General features: G+C 44.5%; 1 protein-coding gene and 1 long non-coding RNA gene across 8 annotated transcripts in view; one reads left to right on the top strand and one right to left on the bottom strand.

Moving 5' to 3' along the window:
- Window positions 1–7672: 7672 nt before the first annotated feature.
- Window positions 7673–26198, bottom strand: part of TRIM9 (tripartite motif containing 9) — a 74355-nt gene continuing 55829 nt past the window's right edge. The window contains exons 6-13 of one of the 7 annotated variants that reach the window (XM_042477695.1): window positions 24899–25056; window positions 24273–24411; window positions 20608–20799; window positions 15287–15322; window positions 13186–13209; window positions 10232–10535; window positions 9204–9366; window positions 7673–7803 (exon numbers count right to left, since the gene is read on the bottom strand). In XM_042477695.1, coding sequence (XP_042333629.1) covers window positions 7741–7803; window positions 9204–9366; window positions 10232–10535; window positions 13186–13209; window positions 15287–15322; window positions 20608–20799; window positions 24273–24411; window positions 24899–25056 — 1079 coding nt within the window. In that variant the 3' untranslated portion in view covers window positions 7673–7740. The remainder of the gene's footprint in view (window positions 7804–9203; window positions 9367–10231; window positions 10536–13185; window positions 13210–15286; window positions 15323–20607; window positions 20800–24272; window positions 24412–24898; window positions 25057–26198) is intronic. The other 6 variants (XM_042477696.1, XM_042477697.1, XM_042477698.1 and 3 more) reach the window with 6 other exon arrangements.
- On the top strand, window positions 10528–19083 carry LOC121935917. Its single transcript, XR_006104900.1, has 2 exons — window positions 10528–11448; window positions 16028–19083. It is a non-coding gene; the product is annotated as an uncharacterized LOC121935917 (long non-coding RNA).

The raw sequence follows: 26198 nt of genomic DNA, 5'->3' as shown, positions 1-26198 counted from the left end.
AAAGGGGATGCTGGTTTGTTCTTTGCTATCATAGAGGGAAGGGCCAGGCCTGATGGATTTAAGTTACAGGAGGGACTTGTGGACAGTAAAAGCAGATGGACAATAGAACCAACTTCCTAGGTGGGGTCTCCTTCTCTGGCCATCTTCAGAAAGGAAGCTGGACAGCTCCCTGCTGGGGATTCTTTAGTTCAGTGATTCAACTCTGGTACTTCAGATATGTTGGACTTCAGCTCCTGGAAATCTCAACCATTTTGGCCAAATGAGTACCCAGCTTGTTGGAGACAATTGGCTTACACGTTGTAAACTGCTTAGGGAGTGCTAGTTCACTGATAAGCAGTATAGAAATGTACTTGCTATTGCTACTTGATAAGTCAGCAGTTCTGGGAGCTGAAGTTTAAAACACCTGGAGGACCAAAGTTTGGGCATCACTGCTTTAGCTGGAGATCCTGCAGCAAATAGGGGGTTTGGACTCTATGGCCCATGAGGCCCCTTCCAACTTTATGATTCTGTGATTTTTGAAGGTAGCTCTCTCACCCTGGGGCTCCTTTCTTTCACTCTGAGGACCAGAAAGAAGGGACCAAGATCTGTGCATACCCCCTTCAAAGTGTGATCCTTTCCCCCTCTCCAATCCAAACCCACCCAAGAAAACATCTGGAAACATCTTCAGTTGTTTTAACCGAAGTCTTTTTATTAGAACAACATAGAGAACCCCTTGGGGCCTGAAAGGTGGCTTTCTGCAGCTAAAGATCGCATCACATTGCCAAGGGCTTGTTACCAGTCACAAGGGGTCTATTCTAAGCATGATCAGGACACATCATAAAGAAGCAGGAGCAATGGCTACGGAAAATGGGGCTGTTGTGGCCCAGCCACCGAGCCTCCTAGGAAATGGGAGCCGCCAGGAGATCTGTGCCACCCTGCAACACTGGTCCCTTCTGCGGCCGGGATAAACCAAGAGCACGAATGCGAGATTAGCACCCATTCAATAAATTAGGTACCTGGTAAAGGTAATGCTGGAACATCTTTTCTTCATTATCGTTGTCACTGTAATGGAAAAAAACAATTCTAGGGGCAAGGATTCTATATCAGAACAAGTACTTATTTACAGACATGTCCTTTGTGGTTTTGGCTGCAACATGATTACATTTGATCAGTTTCTTCAGTCCGTTCCCAGGTTCTTGCTGCTCCTAGTTCAACCAACTAAAGGAAAATCATAATGAATAATAATTTAATTATGAAACACGGCAGCAAAGAAAGGAAACACTAGCTCAACTCCCAACACAAGTGTCTTTCTCTAGGAAGCAAAAGAAAATGCAAGACTGGCATGCTGTCTGTGGTTTGGAGAGAATATTATGGCGGCAACCACAATGGGACATTCGGAGGGCAAGGACTATGTACATGAGGTTCAGCAGAATTGCCACTCAGTCTCAAGTCAGGAATGGAATTGGTTGGGGACACAGGCTTTTGGCTGCTTTTGCTAAAATGGAAAATGTCCTCTCATTGTGGCAACAAGCATTGGGAAAGAAGTTGAGGGAGGTCCAAAGGATGGGTACGAAAAGCAGTCGGAAGGAGAAAACACCCATCATTCATAAGGAAATTGTTGGACTCTGATCCTGAGACCAGCCACTCAAAGATACAGCTGAAGGTCAATATATGCAGAGCAATCGGACTGCAAAACTCTGGACTCCCTCTGAGGCTGAGAGAGTGTGACTCACCCAAGGTTACCCAATGGGGTTTCATGGCTGAGTGGAGATTCAAACTCTGGTTTCCTTGAGTTCAGCACTCAAACCATTACACCACCCTGGCTCTTGTAGTAATGCCTTAGGATTTGTTTGTTTGTTTGTTTATTTATTGGACTGCAATTTTCATGCTGGCTAGGAGAATCTGAGAGTTGCAATCCAAAAAAGTAACTTCTCCAAGCACTATGTCACAAATGAACTAGGGTCCAAGACAGAGGGCTGTGTCTCTCTTTTTGATTCCTCTCTATGTTCAAGCAAAGGATTGGGGTTTGGCAGGATCTAAGACTGTATCAGTTCTGCTTGTACATCTTCTCAGAAGAACATCTCTGCTGCTTTGGAGATGACCCAGGTCCTGTGACTTCCTATGTCCCTATTACCTTCTGATATTTCCATCTTCTGGACATAATCCTCTTCCAGGCCAATCTCTTTGAGAGTTTTCTGAACAAGCCTCAGGGATCCTCCCATGCCAGTGTAACAGAGGCATGCAAAAGTACAACTCTCTGCTGCTAAGCCTGTATCTGCATGCTTACTTTAATGGTTAAAATAAAGCCTTACATGATTTAGATCCAGGTTACCTATGGGATCTCTTCCTCCCATATAATCTACCCCATACACGCAGGTGCTCCTGGGGACATTACTTCAACAGGCCGAAACTAGACTGGCACCTGGCACCCAGAGGACATTTTCATTGCCTGCCCCTAGACTGTGGAATGACCTGCCAGATGAGATTTGACAGCTAAATATGATGTCCAAATTCAAAACTTCTTTAAAGAGCAGTCTCTTCCGGTAGGCCTATCCAGATGATTTTTAAATTGTAAAATTTAAATTGGTATACTGTATTTGAAATACTGTATATTGGACCGATAATAAAGAAATAAGTAATAATACAAATAATGTATTTTTATAAGTAGTAGTAGTATTAGGAGTAGTATTATCCACTCAGGCTGTGCAATTGCTGCTGCACTGCACCTCTATGGTGAACCCATCTCACATTCTCATTAGAGAAGGATTTTAGTCTGTGGGTGAAGTTGGTGATAGAGGATAATAGACGATAGATCTTCCTTTCAGTCCAGCAGAAAGCCAATATTATCGGTGTATAAGATACTGTAGTGGTTTGAGCATAGTGGTTTGAATTAGGACACTGGGAGACCAAGGTTTGAATCCCGGCTGGGTCACGGAAACCCACTGGATGGCCTTGGGCAAGTCACACTCTCTCAGACTCAGAAGAAGGCAAGGGCAACCCCCCTCTGGACAAATTCTGTCAAGAAACCCCTGTGATAGTTTGCCTGAGGGTCACCATGAGTCAGAAATGGCTAGAAGGTGCATAACACAGCAGCAATATTAAATGAGGAATAAGGAACTGACATTATCACTTTAATGTATTGCATTTTGATGATAAAACATTCATTTCTGCCAAGGCATGTTGAATTTCCTGAGAATATGGATGCATGGAAGAGGAGGAGATGGAACCATATGTGTCCTACTAACAGTCATTCCTACATCTGTATCTTTAAAGAGACAGGATTACTAAGGCTGGCACCCACAAGTTCCCTTGTGCAACAGTGGTTGCATTTTTTTGCCCACAGTATAACATCTGTACAGGTTGAATTTCCCTTATCCAAAATGCGTAGGACCAGAAGTGTTTTGCATTTTGGATATATTTTTTCCCCTAGATTTTTGAATATTGGCATTTACATAATGAGTTATCTTGGAGATGGGGCCCAAGTCTGACAATGAAATTTGTTTATATTTTGTATACACCTTGTACACATAACCTGAAGATAATTTTTTATATAATATTTTTTAATAATTTGGTGCATGAAACAAAGCTTGTGTACACTGAACCATCAGAAAGCAAAGGTATCTCCGCCCACTCATGTGGACAACTTTGGATTTTGGAGTATTTGGGATTTCAGTATTTTGGATAAGGGAGACTCAATCCATATTTAGTTAAAGGTTTCAGAGGTGGAGCTGCATGTGAGCTGCCACTGCACATTTCACCTGCAGGTGTGCATTGTGCGTTGCATTCGTGCATTTCCCATTTCTTCACACATCTAATGGTGCAGTGCTGCACATTACATAAAACCGTGAATGTAAAGTTATACTACAACCCAACATCCCCTTGGTGTAGTGTAAATATCCACATTCTGGGACGCACTATATCAGCACTTGTTGTGTGTGCCTTCAGCTCATGTCCGACTTATAGCAACCCTAAGGCAAAGTATCACGGGGGTTTCTTGGTGAGAATTGCTCAGAGGCGGTTTAATTTTGCCTTTCTCTGATGTTAGCAGTACCAACGCAGAAGAGTAACATTGTGCAACACATTAACAACATGGTACAGCCACACATTCATATTGTACAGTGTTGCTGTATGCACAACTTCACTTCCATTTCTGTCAACCAAATTATGTCCATCGCTCAACTGCATATATTTTGAGCCAAATGTGTAGCTTGACATATATATGAGTATGTCGCTAATGTAAAGTCTCTTCAATGGAGGATCTCAATCTAAACCAGTGCTTCTCAATTATTTTCTGTCATGCCCCCCCTAGGAAGAAGAAAACATTTTGCGCCCCCCGCATGACTGTAAATAGTATCATTTGTCTATAAAATTGTTATAAGTACACCTCTGCATAACAGAGCCTCGCGCCCCCCTTTATGGAGCCTTGCGCGCCCCCCTGGGGGGCCCGCCCCACTATTTGAGAAAGGCTGATCTAAACCAGTCTACTTGCGGTCTTTTTCAAAAGGCAACATTACCAGTGTGGTTGTTTAAAAAGGAGGATATCTGACAACTGACAGACATCCTCCCTCCCTCATAGTGCATAAGGAGAGGGATGTGGGAAGCACCAGAATGCAGAGAAAGAAAACTAAGTCATGCCACACGAAACTCACTTACAGAACCTCACCAAATACCACAAGAAATATCCTAACCTCTACCAATAGTTGTCTATTTAGGATGGGGGTGAGCAAGGTCTAGGAGTCCTGGGGCCATAGTCTCCAAAAACAAATGCAAAATGCAATAAAATCCCCAAAGCTAAATGGGGGAATTCTTATGTTTGGTAACTCCCCAGTTATACAATTGGTTTGACTTTTTACTGGTTTGTATAAAAAGGTCACCAGACCGCCTTATACAGGTTTTCTCCTCCAAGATGTACAACAGTTGTCATGCTCCCACAGCTCTGCCCTACCTTCAAAAGTCTGGATGCCCAGCAGCCTCTTTGAAGGAGAATTTCTTCTCCCAGAGGTTTCCTGGAGTGGCAATCCTTTCCTCCCCGCCTCCAATCACAACCACTAAAGTGGCATCAAACAGCTATAACTGTGTACTGTGGACACACTCATGGGCTAGAATCCTGTTTGTGTCTGGTGTGTGCATGAGTTCCCCTATGGAAGCTGTTGGACACTAGGGTGTGATTCAGGATGTCCACATTCAGTTCGCAGTTGCAGAAGTGGAGGTGGCCAGGTGGACACACAAAGGCGTCCGTACACATTTGGCTGTACATTGGGTGGCATGTTCATGGCATGTGTTCAGTTGCACAACACTGCCATTCAACACAAGGGTTCTGCAGCCCTGTCTACCTCCAAGTGTGAAGATTGTGCAACCTTTGTTTAGAATCTCAGCCTCTGCCTTTTGAAGATAAAATAAGATGGCTGGAGAACAATGTCTCTGACTTGGGCTAAAATCCTAATGATTAGTCCCAACTACTGTACACCCAAAAAAGCAGGAGTGGGAGGCCCTGGAGAAGGAACATAGCCACAGTGAAAAACTACCCCCAAGGCAGCCCATTTGAGGGGCTTCACTGTTTGCAAGAGGCATAAGTTGCATGTTGCCAATCCCTGCAATCAACTATCGAACAATATTCAAAGGGATCTTGTATCACCTTTGAGACTCATTGAAAGAAAAAGCTAGTAGCACAAGTCTCTAATCTTCTTCCTCACATGCATGTTGAACAATGGTTCAACATGTAGGTAAATCCCATTGATCCAATGGATCTACTCTGTTTGGGAATGTCACATAAGAACCTACTTTCCACCTCTGCATATGGGTCTGGAGAGCAATCCTTCTAGAGCCCCCCTGACGACTCACCACCCTTCAGTGGGTGCCTTTGGTCAGAAAGTCAACTCTATCTCCTGTGGGCCAGGATTCATAGCATTTGGCCCTTTTTCAATTACAGCAGCCCAAAAGATGGCCTGCTCAAAGCTCAATAGGCCTCCTCATGAAGAAGCCTCACACCTCAGTTGCAACAACTGCACCAGGCATCAGCTGCTTGTACAGACTTGCTCAACCCAGCACCCTCCAGAGGTGTTGGACTACAAACCCCATCATCCCAGCCACATGAATGGCCAATGTGCTTAGTGGTGTGAAGAAAGGAGAAACATTTGAAATGTGGGGATTGCCATTTTAGGTGAGAGCTGATTGTGTAATCCTCCACAAAGGTTATATTCCCCTTCCAACTCAGGTTTATGAAGAAAAAATGTGGTCACTCTCAACTGTCTATTCCCAATGTCCTCCTTTCTCAGAGCTTGGAAATTTTAACTTTGTTGGACTACACTCCCCAAATCCCCTGGCCATACTGGCTGGGGAATCTGGGAGCTGTAATCCAACTAAGTGTATCCACGCTGCAGAAACAAAGTGGCTTGACACCACTTTAACTGCCCTGACTCTACGCTACAGAACCCTGGGATTTGTAGTTTGGTAAGGCACCAGTGTTCTCTGACAGACCAGGCCGAATACCTCACCAACTACAAATCCCAGGGGCCACATTAGTTTAAGTGGTATCAAACTGCTTTGTTTCTGCTGAAAGTGATGTTTCCATACTCTGCCCTTTCTCACTTTATATTCCTCTCTTCCATCACTTGAAACCATTCCAAAAAGGAGAAAAAGCTGGAAACCTTCAGGACTCTCCACCACAGCCTACTTTGGTTTTGTAAAAACAGAAATAGAGACCCTGCCCTCCATTTTAGATAGGAACATCACAGACAAACATGGCTTTGCCATCGCTTCCAGCCCAGAGATGTAGCCCTCGAACACTAGTCTTCCAAGAAACCACAAACCAAGGTTCTGTTGTTCATGCCATTCTTTTCCGAAGCAGATGAGGTTATGTCCGTGGTTTGTGGTGAAGCACCTTGAGCATCTCCTGTTACCAAAAAAAATACCCCCCCTTTTTTTTAAAAAAAAATTAAAATGGAAAGCAAAATTCTGTTGTAGTCAGACCTCCTGGTTCCAAGGTGAGAAAATGAGAATCTGTGTCTCATTTGTGCCCCCAAATCCTGGACCCACATTTCTGCTTTGATTAGAAAAATTTAAATTAAAAGGCATAAACCCATTTCCCCAAGGTTTAGTTCATTCCGCATGGCTTTGTATGTAGACTAAGTGGTAATCCAAGGCCAGTGTCTCTGATGCTATGGAATTCAGCAAGAAAGGCCACAAGGAAAGAAATGGAGGAGAAAAAGTCAACTGGACTCAGCAAATGCTTTTCTTTTTAAAGCATAAAACAATCCTTGCCTGCCCGGCAGCTTTTGAACTTGGTCCACACAGTGATTTTGAGGATGGAGGGTCCTTAGGCTTCAACAACAGCCATGGCGTCATTGACATTCAGTTCACATTTTGGAAGGGAATCCAAAAGAGGAGTAGGACCATACCCAAAAAGCTGACAGAGAGTTTTATTTTGGGCTCTCTGGGGACTTTGTTCTCAGCCAAAAGAAGGGAAATGCGCAGAGCAAACACACAGGCACGCACACACGCACATAGCACATGGGGCGGGAGAGGCCAAGAGGGTGTTGCACTACCACTGTGGGGTACAAAGTCTGATTTGCACTTCTTTGCCTAGATTCCACCCCTCCTCTATTTCTTCTTCAAAAATTTGGTTTTTTATTTTGCTGGCCCGGAGTTACTACACAACCAGATATTGTCCTCCTTGCTCCGTTGAGGTCAGTTCCTGAAGAAAACAGAATGCAGCTCTCTCGGTGTGTCCTGAGAAAAAGCCACCGGGTACGCAATAGCGCCTTACTGCATGGAGCCCCGGGCATTGTAGAAGTCCGGGACTGGGAGGCCGGTGTGGAGTGTCACCTACGACCAAAGACCATTTAGGAGAGCGTTTAGCCTTGCTGGCATTTAAAAAATATCATTTCAATTGAACTGTTTGCTCCACCACCACATACAGAGGTATGAGGACCCAGCTTGTTGGGGGAAGTTATTTTACACGTTGTAAACTGCTTAGGAAGTGCCTAATTCACTGATAAGTGGTATAGAAATGTACTTGCTACTGCTATGCACATCGTCCGCCCTAGACAAAATAATAAATAGCCAGAATTATACTAAAAGTTCTGGATAACCCACAAACAAAAGTTGGCTATACAGATTGAGTTTACCTTATCTAAAATGCTTAGGGCCAGAAGTCTCCTTCCTTGGAGGTCTTCAAACAGAGGCTGGATGGCCATCTGTCGGGGATGCTTTGATCTGGATTTCCTGCATGGCAGGGGGTTGGACTGGATGGCCCTTGCAGTCTCTTCCAACTCTACGATTCTATGATTCTAAGTGTTTTGGGTTTTGATTTTATTATTATTATTATTTGGATTTTGGAATATTTGCATATACATAATGAGATATTTTGGATATGGGACACTATGTCTAAACATGAAATTCATTTATGTTTCATATTCAACTTATAAACGTAGCCTGAAGGTAATTTTATACACAATATTTTCTAAAACAAAGTTTGTGTTCACTGAACCACCAAAAAGCATAAGTCACTTTCTCAGCCCCCCCCCCCCCCGCCAAATATGGACAATTTTGGATTATGGATTTTGGAATTCTGGAAAAGGGAGACTCAACCTGTATAATAAATGTTAATAAATATTTAAATAAATAAATAAGCAAATATTATAATAAATTATAATAAATCGCTCCTGACAAATGGCCATCCAGTCTCCCATAGAAAACCTCCAAAGAAGGAGACTCCACCAGCCTCCAATGCAGCATCTTACACTGTTGAACAGCTCTTACCATCAGGAAATCTTTCCAAAGGTTTAGGTGGAATTTCTTTTCCTCTAGTTTGAATCCATTGCTATGATTTGCACTTTAATTGCCATTGGCACATCCTAGAGAATCCTGGGGCTTGCAGTTTGGAGAGGCAAACAAGAGCCCTCTGGCTGAGAATTCTCAATGTCTCTCCCTGAACTGCAAATCCCAGGATACCACAAAATAGAGCCAAGGCAGTTAAAGTGGAATCATAGCACTCTAAATGAATAGGATGAAAAGGCCCTTGGTAAAATCTCAGAAGGCAAAGTGGGTGTGTTGCCTCTCCTTGCCTTAGACTCCTGCCGTCTCTCTACATATCCTCAAAGCTCCAATGCTCTTCCTCCATTCTGCCCTGCAGGCCTATAGTTTCAGAGCCCATTCCAAGGTCTACCTCCTGGTAGCTTCTCATTCTCATTCCCAGAATCACCAGCCCCCCGCCTACTCCTTACTTGTACATTTCTGTTCAGGCTGACGGCAGGAAAGAAGATGCCTTCCAGGTTCTCAAAGGCCACCGGCCCCTGCTGATCTTCATTGATGGAGAAGGTCACAGTCCTCCTGTTCAGATCAAGCAGGATGCCAACTGTTGCCCCTTTGGTGATGCCGCCTTCGGTCCTGTTGAGAAGTAAAGCACATTGGGGGTTTGTCATGATAGCACTTACAGTTGGCCCTCCATATCCATGGATTCTGGATCCAAAGATATTCAGTTAAAATTTTTCCAAAAAGCAAAACTCAATTTTGCCATTTTACATAAGGAACACACTTTTACTGTGCCATTGTCTTTAATGGGACTTGAGTATCCATGGATTTTAGTATCCACAAGGGGCCCTGGAATTAGGGTTGCCATATCCTGCTGGGGGGCGGGACGTTCCCGGGCTTGGACCAGTCTGCACGGTCCCGTCCCGGTTGGGCCTTTGTCCCGGGTTTGCCCCCACCCCCAGGCTTTGTTAGGGCGCCGCTGTGGCGGCGCCTTTGGCCACTCTTACAGCCACTCTTGCGGCCGCTGCTGCCGCCGCCACCAGTACAGCTGTTGCTGTGGCCTGCTGGGGGGCGCTCCTCTGGCCTCGGCAAGGCCTCTGAGGCGGCTCCATGGTTGGGGCCTACATTTTGCTGCACAATGTCCCGGTTTTGAGGTAGGGAATTATGGTAACCCTACCTGGAATCAAATCCCAGTGGATACTGAGGGCCCACAGCATGTTTCTACAGAGCACAAGGTGAATACATGGTTTATTCTCTTGGTCCTATTTTATTTTCCCAACAGCCCTGTGATATTAGACTGAGAGACAGTGTCTGAATTTGCACTACAGTGGGCTGCTGGAGTTTGGTTCCAGGACCCCTGTGGATAACAAAATCTGTGGATGCTCAAGCATAGCACTGGTGGGATTTACTTTCACCTTGATTCATGACTCAACAATTGATTCTGGTGGTCTATACTGGATGTGTAAGATTTCAGCCAACCTTACATTTATAAAACTCATACCTGTTGGTGTGTGAGTTGTTGTGCATAAACCAGCTCCGGTTATTGTCCACATACATGGCCCAGGCCTTGTCGTCTTTCCCCAACATGACGTCCTTGAGGACATCCAAACGGGCCACGCCAAAGGCTGGGTCCGGGTGGTTGTCGTAGCGATCGATGGAAAGTTCCCAGTAGTGGAGCCCTTTGGAGAAGCCGGTTTTGCCCAACACAACCCGGTCATCGTAGCTGTTGCAGGTGATGGTCAGGTTGTCATTGGAGAAGATGATGTCGGAATGGGCTGTGCTGGGGTCGAAGGAGAACCAGGCCACTGCAACAAACATGCACACAAAGGGCAGGTGAGTCTCAGTGAAAGGAAAAACAACTGACTCCAGGAATCTGTGGCACACAGATGGAACAAAAGAAGCATCTCATGCTGCCATGCAGGGAAGGCATTTGGGTTTTCAGTTCAGCCACAGGCCATGCTCCTATGGCATTTTGAGTGCTTTCTGGGTAAGTTCAGAGGGAGGCAGGGAAAGCAGATTGAACTGGCTGACCAGAAGCGATAGGCAGAAACTTCCATTTAGAAAGGTCCCTGCAAAAATCAGGAGACTTTTGGCCAATGGAATAATGGAAATGGAATGGAAGCTACTCAGAGCCTGACTCCATATTGTACATCCCACTATGGGAAAATCACCTCACCTGGGCAAAAGATAGTTTCCAACTATCACCCAATGCTTTCAGGAGTGGGTTGGGATCCACACAGGTATACACACACACACACACACACACACACACACACACACACTACTGTACACATATCCAACTTAGATGAAGGTTTACAAATCCAGGAATCCAACAGATACCAGGGGCTGTAGCCTATTTTCCAGAGGAAGAGACTAGCAAAACCACCTCTGAATATTCATTGTCTAAGAAACCCCTATGAAATCCATAGGGTCACCATATGTCATCAGGAGACTTGAAGACACACAAACAACACTCAGTTCCTACCCAAGGGTGGGAATTCCCACCCTTGTTCATCAACACCCACAGACAGTAACACAAAAAGGGCTGTTATTTGAGTGTAAGATTGGGAATCCCTGCATCGCCAAATATCAAGACTATGCCAAGCGTTTGTGAGTGGCAACATAGCTTGATTGGGAAAAAGAAAACCAGGTGTTTTTCCATTTGAGATGGCACCAAGAAAGACAACCAATGATGAGAATCCTGTTGATGACATGCATGTAAGTAACCTGGAGTTGTGCAAGCACAAGTATTTTAAAAGATTCTCTATAGGGGGAAATTCATGAGGGTAGAAAGAGAGGAAGACCACATAACAGATGGCAATGCTTCCTCTCATGAAAGACTTCTTCAATAGGTGGGCATGTGCTCCCTTTGCCAGCTAGTGGCCAGGCACTTGGCAGTGTCTGGCTGTAGCTAGGAGAAAACAACAGTGGTCATCGCCTCAAGATCTCCAGTGTATTTACCAGAGACCTGGGAAGACAACAGGGGCTCCTTCTTCCCTGCTGCAGATGTACAGCTGAACACAAATTCTGTTGATGGGCTTGTTGTTGTTGTTAACTGCCTTTGGGTCAACCTTGACTCATGGCAACTCTGTGGATAAGACATCTCCAAGTCCTCCACTGCTCAGCTAAATCTTGTAGATTCATGCCTGAAACTTTCCTGAGTCTAGCCATCTGTTATGTGGTCTTCCTCTCTTTCTACCCTCAACCCTTCTTAGCATTCATGTTTTTTCTAATAGCCCTGCCTTCTCATGATGTGGTCAAAGTATGACAGCCTCAATTTAATCATCTTGGCTTCCAGGAAGAGTTCAGGCTTGATCTGCTCTAGGGCCCAATTGTTTGTCTTTTTTGGCTGTCCAGGGTATTCTCAGCATTCTCCTCCAGCACCATATCTCAGATTAGTTGATGTTCTTTTTATCCATTTTCTTCACTGTCTAGCAATCACATCCATAGATGATGATGGGGAATACAAGGGCTTGATGGGGAATACAAGGGCTTATAACTTTTGTATATCTTTGCATTTTAGGATCTTGTCTAGTTCTTTCATCGCTGCCCTTCTGGGATGCAGACAGGGACCCAGACGTATGGGTCGGGGCTCTTGGAAAGGAGTCTGTAGCATGCATTTTTTTTGGAAGGGGGCTCACAATATTAATGTTGTTTCCACTTTCATGAGTATCCTGCACCCCTAACCCCCGTGGATGTTAAGGGTAGACTATACTACATATTTATCAATCAAAGCCGCACTGCAGAATTGTTTCAGTCTGACACTGCTTTAATTTTCATGGCTCCATCATACAGAATCCTGGGAATTGTAGTTGTGGAACTTTCTCTGACAAAGAAAGGCTAAATACCTCATAAAACTACAAACTGTGTAGCATGGAGCCATGGTAGTTAAAGCGGGGTCAAACTGCATTAATTCTTCAGTGTAGATGCAGCCATTGCCAAACAGAAGTAGCAGGCGGAGAGGTTTAACCCTTCCTTACCCACTTCTTTCTTTTGCATAAAATGTATGTTCTCAGTAGGGTGTGCCAGATATTATCCAAACCCCAAGTAAACTGGAGGGGCACATGGGATGCTGAACATGACTAAGCCCATGCTAACACTGTGTGGCTTTTGAGTAGCAACCCAGGCATGTGCAAACTACTAGAGCTTAGAAAAGTTCGTTTTTATCCAGCAGCCAGGTTGGGAGCAAAGTATTTCCCCCTGCACACCATGGTCTATGAACTACAAGTGTACAATCTTGATTCGATTCAGATCCAGGGATTTCCAGGAAGACGAGACATCACCTCATTGTCAACACACAAAGGAAACACAATCTTTGGATCCAGGACACATAGATAGTGATGGAAGAGACAAAACCTTTGGAGGCAGCCAGGGTGATTTACCGACAATTCCCAACACACACACACACACACACACACACACACACTTTCCGCCATGCACCCCAGAGGTTCCTACCTGCAACCAGTTTTTTAATATCAACTGTAGTCATTCCAAGTGCAATGCGTGAAGGAGAACAAATGAGAAGCAAAATCAGCATTGGTAGGCAGAGATTCTGGGCTTTGTGGACTTGACGGTTTTCACCACTGGATCAGTCTGTCTGTTGAATGCTGTCCTTTTTACACACAAACACCCGCACCACCCTGCCTTGCCAAGCCCACTGCTACCAAAGCTGGTACTTCAATTTGGTGTTAACATAAATCCTGTGTTGTAGAAAGGACAATACTAGAGACCACCAGGCAAAGCTATGCAGACAGGGAGGACAGGGTTGCAGACAAAGCAGATTGGCCCTGGATTCCTCTCCACAAAGGTCACAAACCAAACAGACATGCCCCTGGTTCCATCACCCCAGCAATAAAAAAAGGGGGGAGAGGATAAAATGGCCTGGATTGATTTTGTTTGTTGTGGCAGATGAATCCAAGATAGGATTATGGGACCCTCTTCCTAGATTAAGGGGATAATCCAACAATACCTTCTGAGAAAAGATGGGAAAAGTGACCCTTCCACAGCCATCTCCTGCCTTTAGCCAGCATGAGAGAGAGTGGCTGATCCAAGACCAGCCATCGGCTGTATGGAACATGCTGGAACAAGTCCTAGGGTGCATCTGCACTGGGTAAATAATGCAGTTTGACATCACTTTAACTGCCATGGCTCCATCCTACAGAATCCTGGGATTTGTAGCTTTGTGAGGCACCAACACTCTTTGACAGAGAAAGCTAAAGACCTTATAAAACTACAAATCCCAGGATTCCATAGGATGGAGCTATATCTCTTCTTCTTCTTCTTCTTCCTACAATGTAGAAGTCTTTCTTAGCGCTTTTTGCATGACTGTCCTCAGTGATTTCTGGTCTGCATGCTTACTAACTTCTTGTCTGTTTGTTTTTATCACATTCATTCTCTTCCTGTAACACTCTAACCTATAGCCATTTTCTTTTTTCCTACTCTTCTATTACACCATATATTTTATTATCAACAAATACACATTTATAAAGACTGAGCTTCTCTTCTTTTCTCTGCTAGACCATGTGTGTGTGTGCATGCGCATGCATGTACACACACACACAAGTGTGGGCATGGGACTGGTTGCTGTTCAGCTTCTGCCTTGCCAAATGTTTACTCTATGTGAGAGATGCAGTATTATCTAATAGGTCAGCAGTCTAATATGCTATCCACTACCCCATACTGAACTTGGCTACATTTGCTGGGTTTTGTCCTAAATATATCACCTATAAGGTTGTCCAATGTGTTTTTTATCTGTCTATATCTGGAGACATTCTTAACCATAAATCAATACCTTCTGAAAATAAATGAAACTCCCTTCTACTGAGCCAGAACAGTGATTGGACTATTTCTCCTCCGACTGGCAGTTACTCTTCAAGGCAGAGCTTGGAAAAATTACTTTTTCAACCTGTAACTCCCAGAATCCTCTGTGCTGACTGGTGGATCCTGAGAGCTGTAGTCCAAAAGAGTAACCTTCCCAGGTTCTGATTCTGCACTCAGAGGCTCCAGCCTGCATCTTGTCTCTGGATTCAGTGAATGGTCTTAGATATGGAGGCTTGACTATAATCCCCTTCCACCCATGATATGTCATAGAAAGATCTGGACTGGTTATACTTCTTAAGCCTCTTCTAACGCATTGGGAATAGCTCACCATGAATATTAGCAGAAACTCCTAAAGGGCAAGGTGCATTAGGAGAAATAATAATGCTTTCTGTAAGATTTGGGTGGCTATGGAAGCATGTTGCATCTTCTGAAGAATAAATGGAATGATCTTCATGGATCCTGGGTCGTTTTTCAGTTACCCCCAAACCAAATCCGTGCCACTCCAGCTGAAATCAAACTTCTCTTTCAAAGCCATTTCTTGGTGTTACTTAGGTTGTCACCTCCCTTCTCTCCCCATCCCACAGTTGTGACAAATACGTTTAGACAAACCAGAACGGACAATGTCTTTCATTGGACATTAGGCTAGTCTTTGCCAGGTACGAACAAGAAAAGCCAGGGGAAAACGAGCGACCAAAACAGAAGAAAACTGCCATCAAAATGGGAGGAAAATACTTGCCTAATTGGGAGAAAGGTCCCGACTGAGTCTCATAACCTATAAAGAGATACTACATTTCACACGTTGACACTAAGAAATGGCATTTGGTGATAGGTCAGCAATAGAGGCAGATGTGCTTGCAGGACACAGCCACCAAGAGAGACCCACCAGATTCAACCAAAAAGTGCAAGGCCAAATAGAAAAGCAGAGCTGTGTGCCATTCCCAGAGTCTGTGGGGGAAAGAATATGGGGTAGCTCTGCAGGATGAGACCTAAGACCTATCTAGGCCAGCATTCAGTTTCATAAAATTATAGAGTTGGAAGGGGCCAAAAAGGCCATTTATTCCAACTCCCTGTCATGCAGGAAGATACATCTAACACACTCCTGAAAGACGCCCATCAAAACTCTCTTTAAAGACCTCCAAAGATGGAGAGTCCACCCCCCTCTGAGACCATCTAATCCACTGTCAGATAGATATTGTGGGAAAGAATTTCTTCCAACTCTTTTTATCTGAATCCATTGGTTTGCATTCTAGTGTCTGGAGTAGCAGAAAACAAGCTTGCTCCAGCCATCTTCCACGTGGCATCCCTTCAGATATTTAAAGATGGCTATCACGTCGCCCCTCAGTCTTCTCTTCCCCATATTAAACATATCCAGCTCTCTTACTAGTTCTTCATAAAGCTTGTTTGAAACATTTGATCATCTTGGTGGCCCTTTTCCAGACATTTTCTAGCTTGCTGATATCCTTTTTTTAAAAAACAGTGGTCACCAGAACTGTGCATGGATTCCAGGTGAGCTCTGGCCAAAGCAGACCACAGTTTCCCAGTGTCCAGTGGGAGGTTGGACAACACCAGACTGCCCTGATTGTTTCTGATTTTAGCAGCTAAGCAGGGAGAATCCTGGTGAGTACTTGGATGGGAGACCACCAGAAGGTGAGGAATCTCCAGGTCGGGTTTAGAAAGAATTCTGTCTGAAAGTATGCAGAACGATAGTTATTCCTATTTTATGTGCATTTTCTTAATACTGATTTTGGTATTTTCTCACAAAAAGCATGTTCAGCTGCTCCAGCGATGATTGTGAGAATACTACCCTGAAAAAACCCAATCTCATCTTATTTAGGAAGATAAACTGGTTCTGACTAGGAGACTACTGGGAAAACTAATTCACTGATCCAAAGGGTGCCACCAGACTCTGTAAGACCGTCTTCTATCAAAAACAGGATGCTAAACTAGACAGAGCTTTGATTTCAGCCAGCTGCTGAATTCTCCAGATCTTCTTAGCATAAAGTGGAGTTTGGGATATTGCAATTTGAGCTTTTCACACACACCCTCTTATTATTCCATTTTCCAGTTAAGAGCAAATCACCCCCACTCTGCTGCCCATCAGATATGTTGGACTGCAGCACCCATCCTCCTCAGTCAGCATGGATAGCAATGCTGGCTGAGGGATGGTAAGCATTGCAATCCAAGAGATCTAGACGCTTGAGAATGCCGGCCTGGGACAGAAATATTTCCACCTCCTTCATCTATTGTTGAGGGACAGAAACAGTGATGAATGAAAAGCCAAGCAAGGTATGCTCAGTTGAGCAGGCATCAGTGTAGGACTTGAAAAACATTTTGCAGAATTTCACAGTGGGGAATGAACACAACCCTGTTTATGTAGGCACAGAATAAAGGCTTTTTAAGTGAATCTGGATTTGCACCAGTTTGGGAAAGTGCAATCTTCACCAGAGCTCAGGAAATGTTTTCCCCTTCTTTGGACCAAGGGTGCACCTACACTCTTGAAATAATGCAGTTTGACCCTACTTTAACTGCCTTGGTTTTCCCCATGGAATCCTGGGATTTGTCATTTTGTGAGGCACCAGCATGCCTGGGCAGAGAAGGCAGAAGGCCTTAAAAACTAGAGATCCCAGGCTTCCATAGGATGGAGCAATGACCCTTAAAGTGATGTCAAACTGTGATATTTCTGCAGTGTAGACGCATCCTGACTTTTCTTAAATCCTCCAGCCAGCATGGTTGGCTGGAGGATTTGGGAAATGGTAGTCCACAAAATGTCACATTCCCAAGCTCTAAGCTGGTTGTCTGCCATATACACCATTTCCACAAACAATCCACAGAGAAGCAAAAGACTGAAATCCGATCCCTCAATTTACCCTTCAGCCCCCCAATCCTGTCCTTTCCAACCCTTGTAGCCCTCCAAAGACCACCTTCCTCCAAAGATACAAACTCCCTGTGACAAGGAAACAGGCAGAGCCACAAACTTTTCGCACACCAGACACGAGGTTCAAAAATGTTCAAAAATATCAAAAGCCAGTCACACAAAAGCAGTTCAGATGCAAAACCCATAAAAGCACATTGCAGGGGGCAAGGGATATAACAGAGAGCACTAAGGCTAGATTTCGGGGCAGGGTGTTCCCCCAGCCACCCATTGCAGCCCAGCAATTTAAACAGTGCATCATTCCTCATTCCAGATTATGGGGAAGATGCTGAGGCTAGTCTCCTTGTTGGTGTCCAGCTGGTGCCAATGGGTGGTGACTGGAGGATCTCCCCATGAAAAGGAAAAGGCAAAATGTTGGTTGTTGTGTAGGTGGGAAAATGGGATGCGGTGGGCTGATAATGGCTGCAGAGTGGTGTGGCCAGATCTCAGTCTCTGATTTTTCTGGGTCATCTCCAGGCGGGAGATGGAGATGCCAGTTCTTCCATTTCTGTTCTGGCCATAAGGAAAGGGCTGGGTGCAATCTCCGGCTCAGCTCACAAAGCAGCAGCTTGGAGCATTTTGCAAGCATTCATTGATTGGTGGCTGCAATTTTCAAAGACTGTACGGGATATGAGTCTCTATATTTAATTTGTTAGCTTCTTCCTTGCCTCCCAGTTGTTGTGGCTCCAGGACTCACCCTCCACTCACCCTCTGCATCTGTCTTCTGGATAGAAGCAAGTAGGCTAGATTAAATGTCCCTAAACCTGCCTCCCTGAACAAATTAGAAGGAACATTCCCTTCATTTCACCTTGCTCTGGGAACAACCCTTTTAACTAAAGTGGCTCTATGCATGCCAGAATATCCTGGACTGCCCTGGAGTATTCTGGCTCCAAATTCACCCCTCACTTGCTCTCTTTTGCTGCAGGTTTTCAACTCTCACAACAAATAATGGATTGCTGCCTTCCCACACAGCCCTGTCTGGTGCCACTGCTGAGGTCAGAATAGAGATGATCACACCAGCAAAAAAGACTGGAGCATAATGGGATGTTCCCATCAATATTGTGTGATCACTTGATGATTATCACACAGTATCACAGTTATCCTGTGATTATCCTGTGAGTAAAGAGGAATTCCAGCGCAGCATTTTATTCACAGAAAATTCCATAAATAAAAAGTGGTGCTAGAATTCCTCTTTATTCATGGGATAATCGTAGGATAATCACAATGTAACGTGATATCACACGACGTTGTGTGATAATCATCGAGTGATAATCATAGAGTATTGTGCGATATTGATGGGAACATCCTGCTATGCTCCTGTCTTTTTTGCCAGTGTGATAATCTCCAATGAGGTGCCCAGCCATGCTATTGATGTTTGGTGCCTTGTTCAGAGCAACTTATGCCCACAGTGGCAGCACCAGGCAGCTTGCAGAGCCTGGTGTCGCAGTTGCAAGAAGAGCTAAAACCTGTAGCAAAAGGTGTTATTTACATGCAGGTTAAGAGAATGGAGGTGTGGGCATCGTGAAGACAGTCTAGATCCAATTTGGAGTTTAGTCCTATGTCATATAAACAGGACACAGCGAGCCTGTGGGGGATTCAGAATAAATCATCCATGTAGCCAAGACCTAAGATGTCTTTTTTCATTTCCAACAGGAAAGTGTGTGTGTGTGTGTGTCTGTATATTTGAATGATAAGCTATGAGCAACTGCAGTTCTCCGTTATAGCACTTTGATACCACTCTTAACTATCATAGCTCCACTCCAAGGAATCTTGGGATCTGCAGTCTGGATAAGGGTACTTAGAATTCTCAGCTGGAGAGCTCTATTGCCCCACTAAATGACAGATCCCAGGATTCCATGGCTTGTGTGATGTAGATCTACACTCACATTGTTCAGTGGTGGTTGGCTGACACCACTCTTCTGCCAAATGCCAACAGTGGGAAACCCATTGACTAGTAAGCATCAATTCTCTCATAATTCTATGCATGGGTGTCACTAGCAGCGTGCAGGGAGTGTAGACCACACTGGGTGACACCAGTGGGGCGGTATATCCAGTGGAACTGTCACTGTCACTGTCACTGTCACTGGGTGAGCAAGAAAAGATGTTGCATCCTTTTCTTTCTTTTCTTTTCTTTTCTGCTTGCCCAGAATACATATCAGACCCTGTCTCAGGGACGTAGCTAGAATTTTAGGAAGGGGGGGGGGTTTCCAGACTAAGTGCCACCATTATAATGGGGCTTGGGTGCGGTGGCACAGCAGCACACACCATTCATTTTTCTAATGGAGGGGGGGTCCGGACCCCAAGAACCCCCCCCCCCGGCTACGTCCCTGTCTGTCTGGAGGTCTAAGCACCATGCCCCAGCAGTGGGTTGACCAGACAGTAGCCAGCCAGATGGGGGGGGGGGCAGGTGAGCAAAGCAGCGGGAGAAAGGGAGGGCAGGGCCCTTTCTGTGCATCCACACAGGGTGACATCAACTGCAACAGAATTCAAAGATATAGCCGCGTTAGTCTGTAGAATCGGTATGTAGAGAGATCTCACCAAAAGCATCTGAGCAAGTAGACTGAAGTCTAGGAAGGCTCATGCTGCCAACTTCTTTCTTTCAGTGAGTCTCAAATGTGCTACAAGATCTCTCTACATATCAATTGCAGCGACGCCCCTGATTTTGTGGGCTTGTAGTTATGCTATATCTCCTCAGTGTAGGATCTCAACTGTTGTACTGAAATATGTAATTCATTAATTTATAATGATGACAACTAATTATGGATCCATCCATGATAAGAGAGCCAGCCTGTCCCTAGCAGCTACCTCCTTGGGCTTTCTTCCATGCAGTTCAACAATCTAGAAACTTGTTACACAGAAACACACATGTCACACATGTCTATATCCTCACAGTTCCCTCCACAGTGGAAAAAGCAGGCCACTGACAACATAGAACACTTGGTCCCATCTCGCACAGGTGTCATGGGCAGGAGGCGGAGAATAGGGGCAAAGAGAGGACCAAATTAAAACAAACAATCCAAAAAGGAAATGCAGAAGCAAACCAGCCACAAAACACGAAGTTAACCCTGCAACAAAAACATAAGAAACAGGGGACTTTCAGAAGCACAGCTCAAGAGGCAATGCCCGGCGTGCTCGGTTTCACCCACCAGCCGAATTCAGAGACTGTAAAGAGGAATGCAAGCTCATTTGGTGGTGGGACGAGTTTCTGAGCTCAAAGTAGGATCTCCCCGGAAAGCTGTTTTGCAGGTTAAGGGTAGAAGAGAAAGGGTTGGATCTACGCAGCTGCAGCCTTTCCAAACCCACGGGGAAAGTCAGGGCCTGCTCCTCGGGTTCGGAGTCTAAACGTAAGATAGGAAGGCAAACTCAAGGTCAGAGCTCTGTTCATACAGCATCACCATGGAAGTGATTCCAGCAAATTCCCAGATTCTCTCCCTATACAAATGCCATTGGATGGAAGAGCTGACCGATGCAAATTAACATACATGACTCTGGTTCTGGAGTATAATATGGGACCATAGTTTGGTAACTTAGAAGAATTACTCTCTTTTTTTGAACTGCATCCAGGTGGGACATGAATCAAAGGGGATCCCATCAAATCGATTAAGGATGAGATATAAATATTTCACTAAATGATCAAGCAAAGCTCAGGTTGGTTATCATGTCAACAGAACAGTGAATCAGCTCCTGGTTTTACTCCGTTGGAACTATTCAGGGGGCTGAACCCTAGCCTCCAAAATAGGTTCAGGGCCTTAGATGTCTCCTTTCAAGTTTGGATTAAAACCTGGCACAGTTTTACCACTTTGCTGACATGGGAGCCACCCAACATCTCTAGAAATGAATGCATAACCAAAGAGTCTTGAATCAGCTTGGCAGCCTTGCTTAGGACAGACTGCTTTCTCTCGGAGAAAATCACTTTAGAAGGGCATACATCTGGAATCCTGGTTTATGTCCGTCAAGTCACAGTGTTCATTTACATTTCTGGGCACTTCTCTTACAGCCAAAGCATGGCAGTCTCATCAGATCCTGCTTGAGGATACCAGGCACATCCCTGGAGCAACCTCTGCAGACCCCAGGGAGCTTTCCAAGGTCCTGCAATAGTTTTGTCATTTCTTACTGATGAACCTCTCTGCTTCAGGACAGTTTCCTCAAAATGCATCCAGCAATGCCTTACAAAACTGTTAATCTAGCAGGAACAAAACAGGGGAGGTGAAGTTCAGTTCCTGACAAATGATACGAAAATGCAGGGCTAATGCAATGGTGGCTGGTTCTCCCATCTCCCCCTGTGTCAATGTGGGACATAAATCCACTCTCAGTCTTTGTAAAAAGTTTAAAAGAGCTATCCGAGGTGATTAACCTATTCTGGGGAACAGGTTCCGCATCTTGGACAGCATATTAAAGTTGAGGTTAAAACCTGGAGTGGATCTACCAGCCCACTGACATGGAAACCACAGGCCACCATTCTGTGCTTGTGTAAAACTGTCCCCTTGGGCATATTATCATCATCCAGTCCCACAGAAGCAACTTCAGCACTGCCTTGGCCATGGATTCATTGGTCCAGTCAGTTTTGCTCAAAGAAGAGAAGCATTCTACAGTCCAAATGATTCCTACAGCCATGACAGGCTTCAGACTTAGGATCCTTGATCCAGGTGTCACAAACAGCACATGGGGCCAAAGCCTATGTGGGATAAAGGGTTTTTCTAACAATTACAGTGTGCCTGCATTTACGCAGGCGCGCTATACGCAGACTTGAGCATACGCACTCAAGCCACGAGGAGTGCATGGGGAGTAAGGGGGGGCACATCTCATTCACCGCCATGCGCACAAGCCCTATTCAAATGAATGGGGCTTGAGCATAGCTGGAATTTGCCTTACACGGGGGGGGGGGGGGTCCAGAACGGGTACTGTGAACTATTCCCTTTCAGTTCTTAGGTCCTCCTACAAGTGTGACACAGTCTTACCTACTATAGATGATTCATTTGTGACCTTTTGGCATGCTAGTAGTAACAATGGACACTTGTGTTTGCTCCCAACAACAGTGCTGCATTTTAAAATAACCTTACCACAATTAAGTAATCTAATACCAGAATGCCTACAAACACATAAATGCCCTTCTATGGGAAAATGGGTTTTTGGTGTCTATCACAGTTGGACCCAGGTGCATTGATAAAATGACTGCGAGGACATAACAAAGAGAAGTTTGAAAACCACAGGTATAAAGTATAGTCCTCAAGTCTTATTGCACAGCAGAAAATAGGGTAGCATGGCTTGAAAGTTTTAGAAAACGGTCATAAGAGTTATAAATGTTGGATCCTTCGTTCTACTTTTTTAACCATGTGAAAATGATGCCAGCTATACACATCTCCAGGGAGTCCTGAACCCAAGTGGTTAGTCCCAACTGGAGCAGACCTAATGAATTAATTGTTAAATGGCAAGTTAACACATTGGTAAAACAAATTGATTTCATGTGTTTACTATTGTTGGAACTAACAACAGGGTTTAGCAAGACAGAGAGATAGCAGAGAGACAGAGAGAGATTAGTGTTGCCAGGTTTTCAAAATAACAATAAGGGATAATTAAAATCCACAATATTTAAGGTTGACAATCAGGAAGTAGCTGTTAATTAGTTTGTGATCTACTGAAATACTAAATGAAAAGATTGCTTTCAGTTAATCTAGCCATGTACCTCTTTGTAAAATTAACACATTGTCTGCATTCATAAATTACATGATACCCACATTTCTGTCTTTATGAAGGGCCCACACCCCAAAATATGGGGATTATCTAATATCTAATTCAGTCAATAAAAAATGGACAAGTTTTCCATCCTTCAAATAGGGTTCATTCCTTATAATAAGGGACACACCCAAGTCCTATAAGGGACAAGCCATCCAATGTAAACAAGGGATATATCTTATAACGGACACCTGGAAACCCTAATACAGGTACAGACAGAGATATGGAGATAGATAGATAGATAGATAGATAGATAGATAGATAGATAGATAGATAGATAGATAGATTGATAGTCAGACTATGGAGATGGAGACAGGGATGGATGGATGGATGGATGGATGGATGGATGGATGGATGGATGGATGGATGATAGACAGACAGACAGACAGACAGACAGACAGACAGACAGATAGACATATAGATACAAGTATGGGTATGTAGATATAGAATTAGATAGATAGATGATAGATAGACAGACAGACAGACAGATAGATAGAATAGGTCTTCCCCAAACTAGTGCCCTCCAGATGTATTGGACTACAAATTCCCACACTCTTTAGCCAGCATGGCCATTAGCTGCTGCTGATAGGAGCTGCAGCCAAACAAATCTTGAGGGTCCCAGGTTAGAGATGGCTGTCCTAAATCATCTATACAGTATCTTAAGGGAATCTCTTCATTTAAAAAAACCCTCAGGAATTTGAAATCAGGAAGTATTTATATGCTATGAAGAAGACGGTGGTGGCCAAGGGAGAGGGGCAGTGGAGAGCTAAAAGAAGAAGAGATTGGAGGCAGACTAAAGTTCTGGGAGGCCAGTTTTCAATCTAGATATGAAAAAGAGCCTCACTCAGGACATCAATAGAACAAATTTACTTGCACAGCACATTTTAAGAACAAAAGGGGGAAAGAAGATGGGCCGAATGAGGTATGCCACTGATATTCTTTCCATGATGTTGTTTTCTTCAGTGGTAGTGTGTCCAAGAAAGTGCCCTCAGTACTAGAATATACATATAGAGTGATCTCAGGATCGGCATCTCCCCTCTCCGTGGTTTATGGTGGCAGATCCCCCATCCTAACTCACCTTCAGAGGTCTGCAGGACCAGTGTCTTGCTGTAGGGGCTGACCCCGCTTTTGTTGAAGGCCTTGACCCGTGCGCTGTAAGTGCTGTTGAAGTGGAGGCCGTCCACAGTGCACATGGTTTCCTTTCCAACATACACTTCCTAAACACCAAAGGCAAGAAAGCTACCTTAGAAGTGGGTCAGATCACAGAACAGTCTTCTAGCCTAGCCAAGGCCTGGAGAGATACTGAGTGCAAAAGTGGGAACCATATAGCCCTCCAGTCATTGTGGAACTGCAAGTCCCAGCATTCCACACACCATTGGCTGTGTTAGCTAGGACTGCTGGAAGCTCAAGTTTAACAGCACCTGGAGAGCCTGGCTACAGGGGAGAGGGAGCAAAATGAGGGCATTCCCTACAAATTAAGAATGACTTTTTTCTAGCACTGTAATAACTTAAGACATGACTTGACCATTTAGACATACAGTTTAGACATCTCAAGGGGGATGCATGACAGAGTAATTCACACATGCATAAGCCACCAACAAGTTTCTGGCCATTGTCTTGCATCACAAATGTCTTTTTAATTGAGAGCGAGCAAGTTCTGGTTTGGACCTGCCAGCCATACAGACGCCTGTCCATCATCCTTACCCTGAACTGACCACCATTCCCATCATCCAGCTCCAGAATGTATCCTTCCACCTGCACCGTGGACAGAGGCGGCTGCTTCCATGACAAGGTGGCGCTGTTGTTGTGGGTGCAGCTTTCTTCCAGCTGAAGGTTCGGAGCCGCCGGTACTGGGGAGGAAGCTAAACAGAAATTAGTGTAACCCTGACTTCTTACCACCGCCTATGATGGAAGGCTCAGCCTCCAAGTCCTGCAAGCATTTGGCTGGAGTCGAACAATTCACTTAACCAGAGCAACAACAAAAATGAACAGAGGCTGGAACCAGCAACAGGGGTTGGAATTTCTGAGTCACTTCCATGTCAGTGGGGAGGTGAGTCCATACCTGGGGTTTTAAACAAGCTGAGCTACATAAGGTCCTCAAGCTATATTGAAAAATGGAGTTTAGTGCCTTAAAGTTCAGATTGAAATCAAACCCATATTCCCCACCCCATTGATAAGGAAGACACCAGCTGCTCTTGGGGGAAAAATCTGTTCAGCCAGATTCCTTGGCCATGCCTCTCTTTCAATGAGATGCTGCATCTGGGATGGGGGAAACTGTGAGTCCCAATTTTAAACCAAGTGCCTACATCATAGCTTATGCTCTGGGACTATATGAGTCTGCAGCTATGTTGCAGAAACGTAATGGAACCCTGTGAGTAAACTGCAAAGACAGGCATCTGGACATCACCAAGGAGGCTCTTTTAATCCACACTGGATATTTCTGATCTGCATTGGGCACTTCTGGTGTACATTGATCACCTCTGATGCACATCAGCCCCCTCCTGTGCTGTGCGCCTTCCTAAATGACATCCGGATGCACACTGGGGAGGACCTCAATGTGCATGATGCCCATTGTACATCAGACTGTGGGGACACCAGTCAATTTGCTAGCTACTGTTGTGAAATGGATGCTTGTATGTTGCAATGTCACAACAGACCCTTGGTGAACACTGAAGTTGTTGTTGTTCGCCTTTCCAACTATGGCAATCCTAAGGCAAACCTATTACGCTACATTGGTTTCATAGCCATAGCAAAACTGCTCAATTCAGTCATGTGCATGTTTGACTAAAATTTTTAGACTTATACATGAGTATATACAGTACCTTTTTAAAAAGGGAAGTTTAGTTGAATTTCAAATGAGGTCCTTCATTTAGTAGTTAAATTGAGATGAATAGCCACAGAAGACCTAGTTCCCTGTAAACTCAAGGAAACCAGCTAATTTTACCACCTCTGGAAAAGGCATTTTTCTGGATTTCTCTACTTTGCAAAGCTTAAAAGTGCCACT

The sequence above is a fragment of the Sceloporus undulatus genome, chromosome 1, assembly GCF_019175285.1.
Source record: "Sceloporus undulatus isolate JIND9_A2432 ecotype Alabama chromosome 1, SceUnd_v1.1, whole genome shotgun sequence".
Taxonomy (NCBI): Eukaryota; Metazoa; Chordata; class Lepidosauria; order Squamata; family Phrynosomatidae; genus Sceloporus; species Sceloporus undulatus.
The sequence above is the reverse complement of the archived record's forward strand: the minus strand, read 5'-3'. Positions and strand labels throughout refer to the sequence as shown.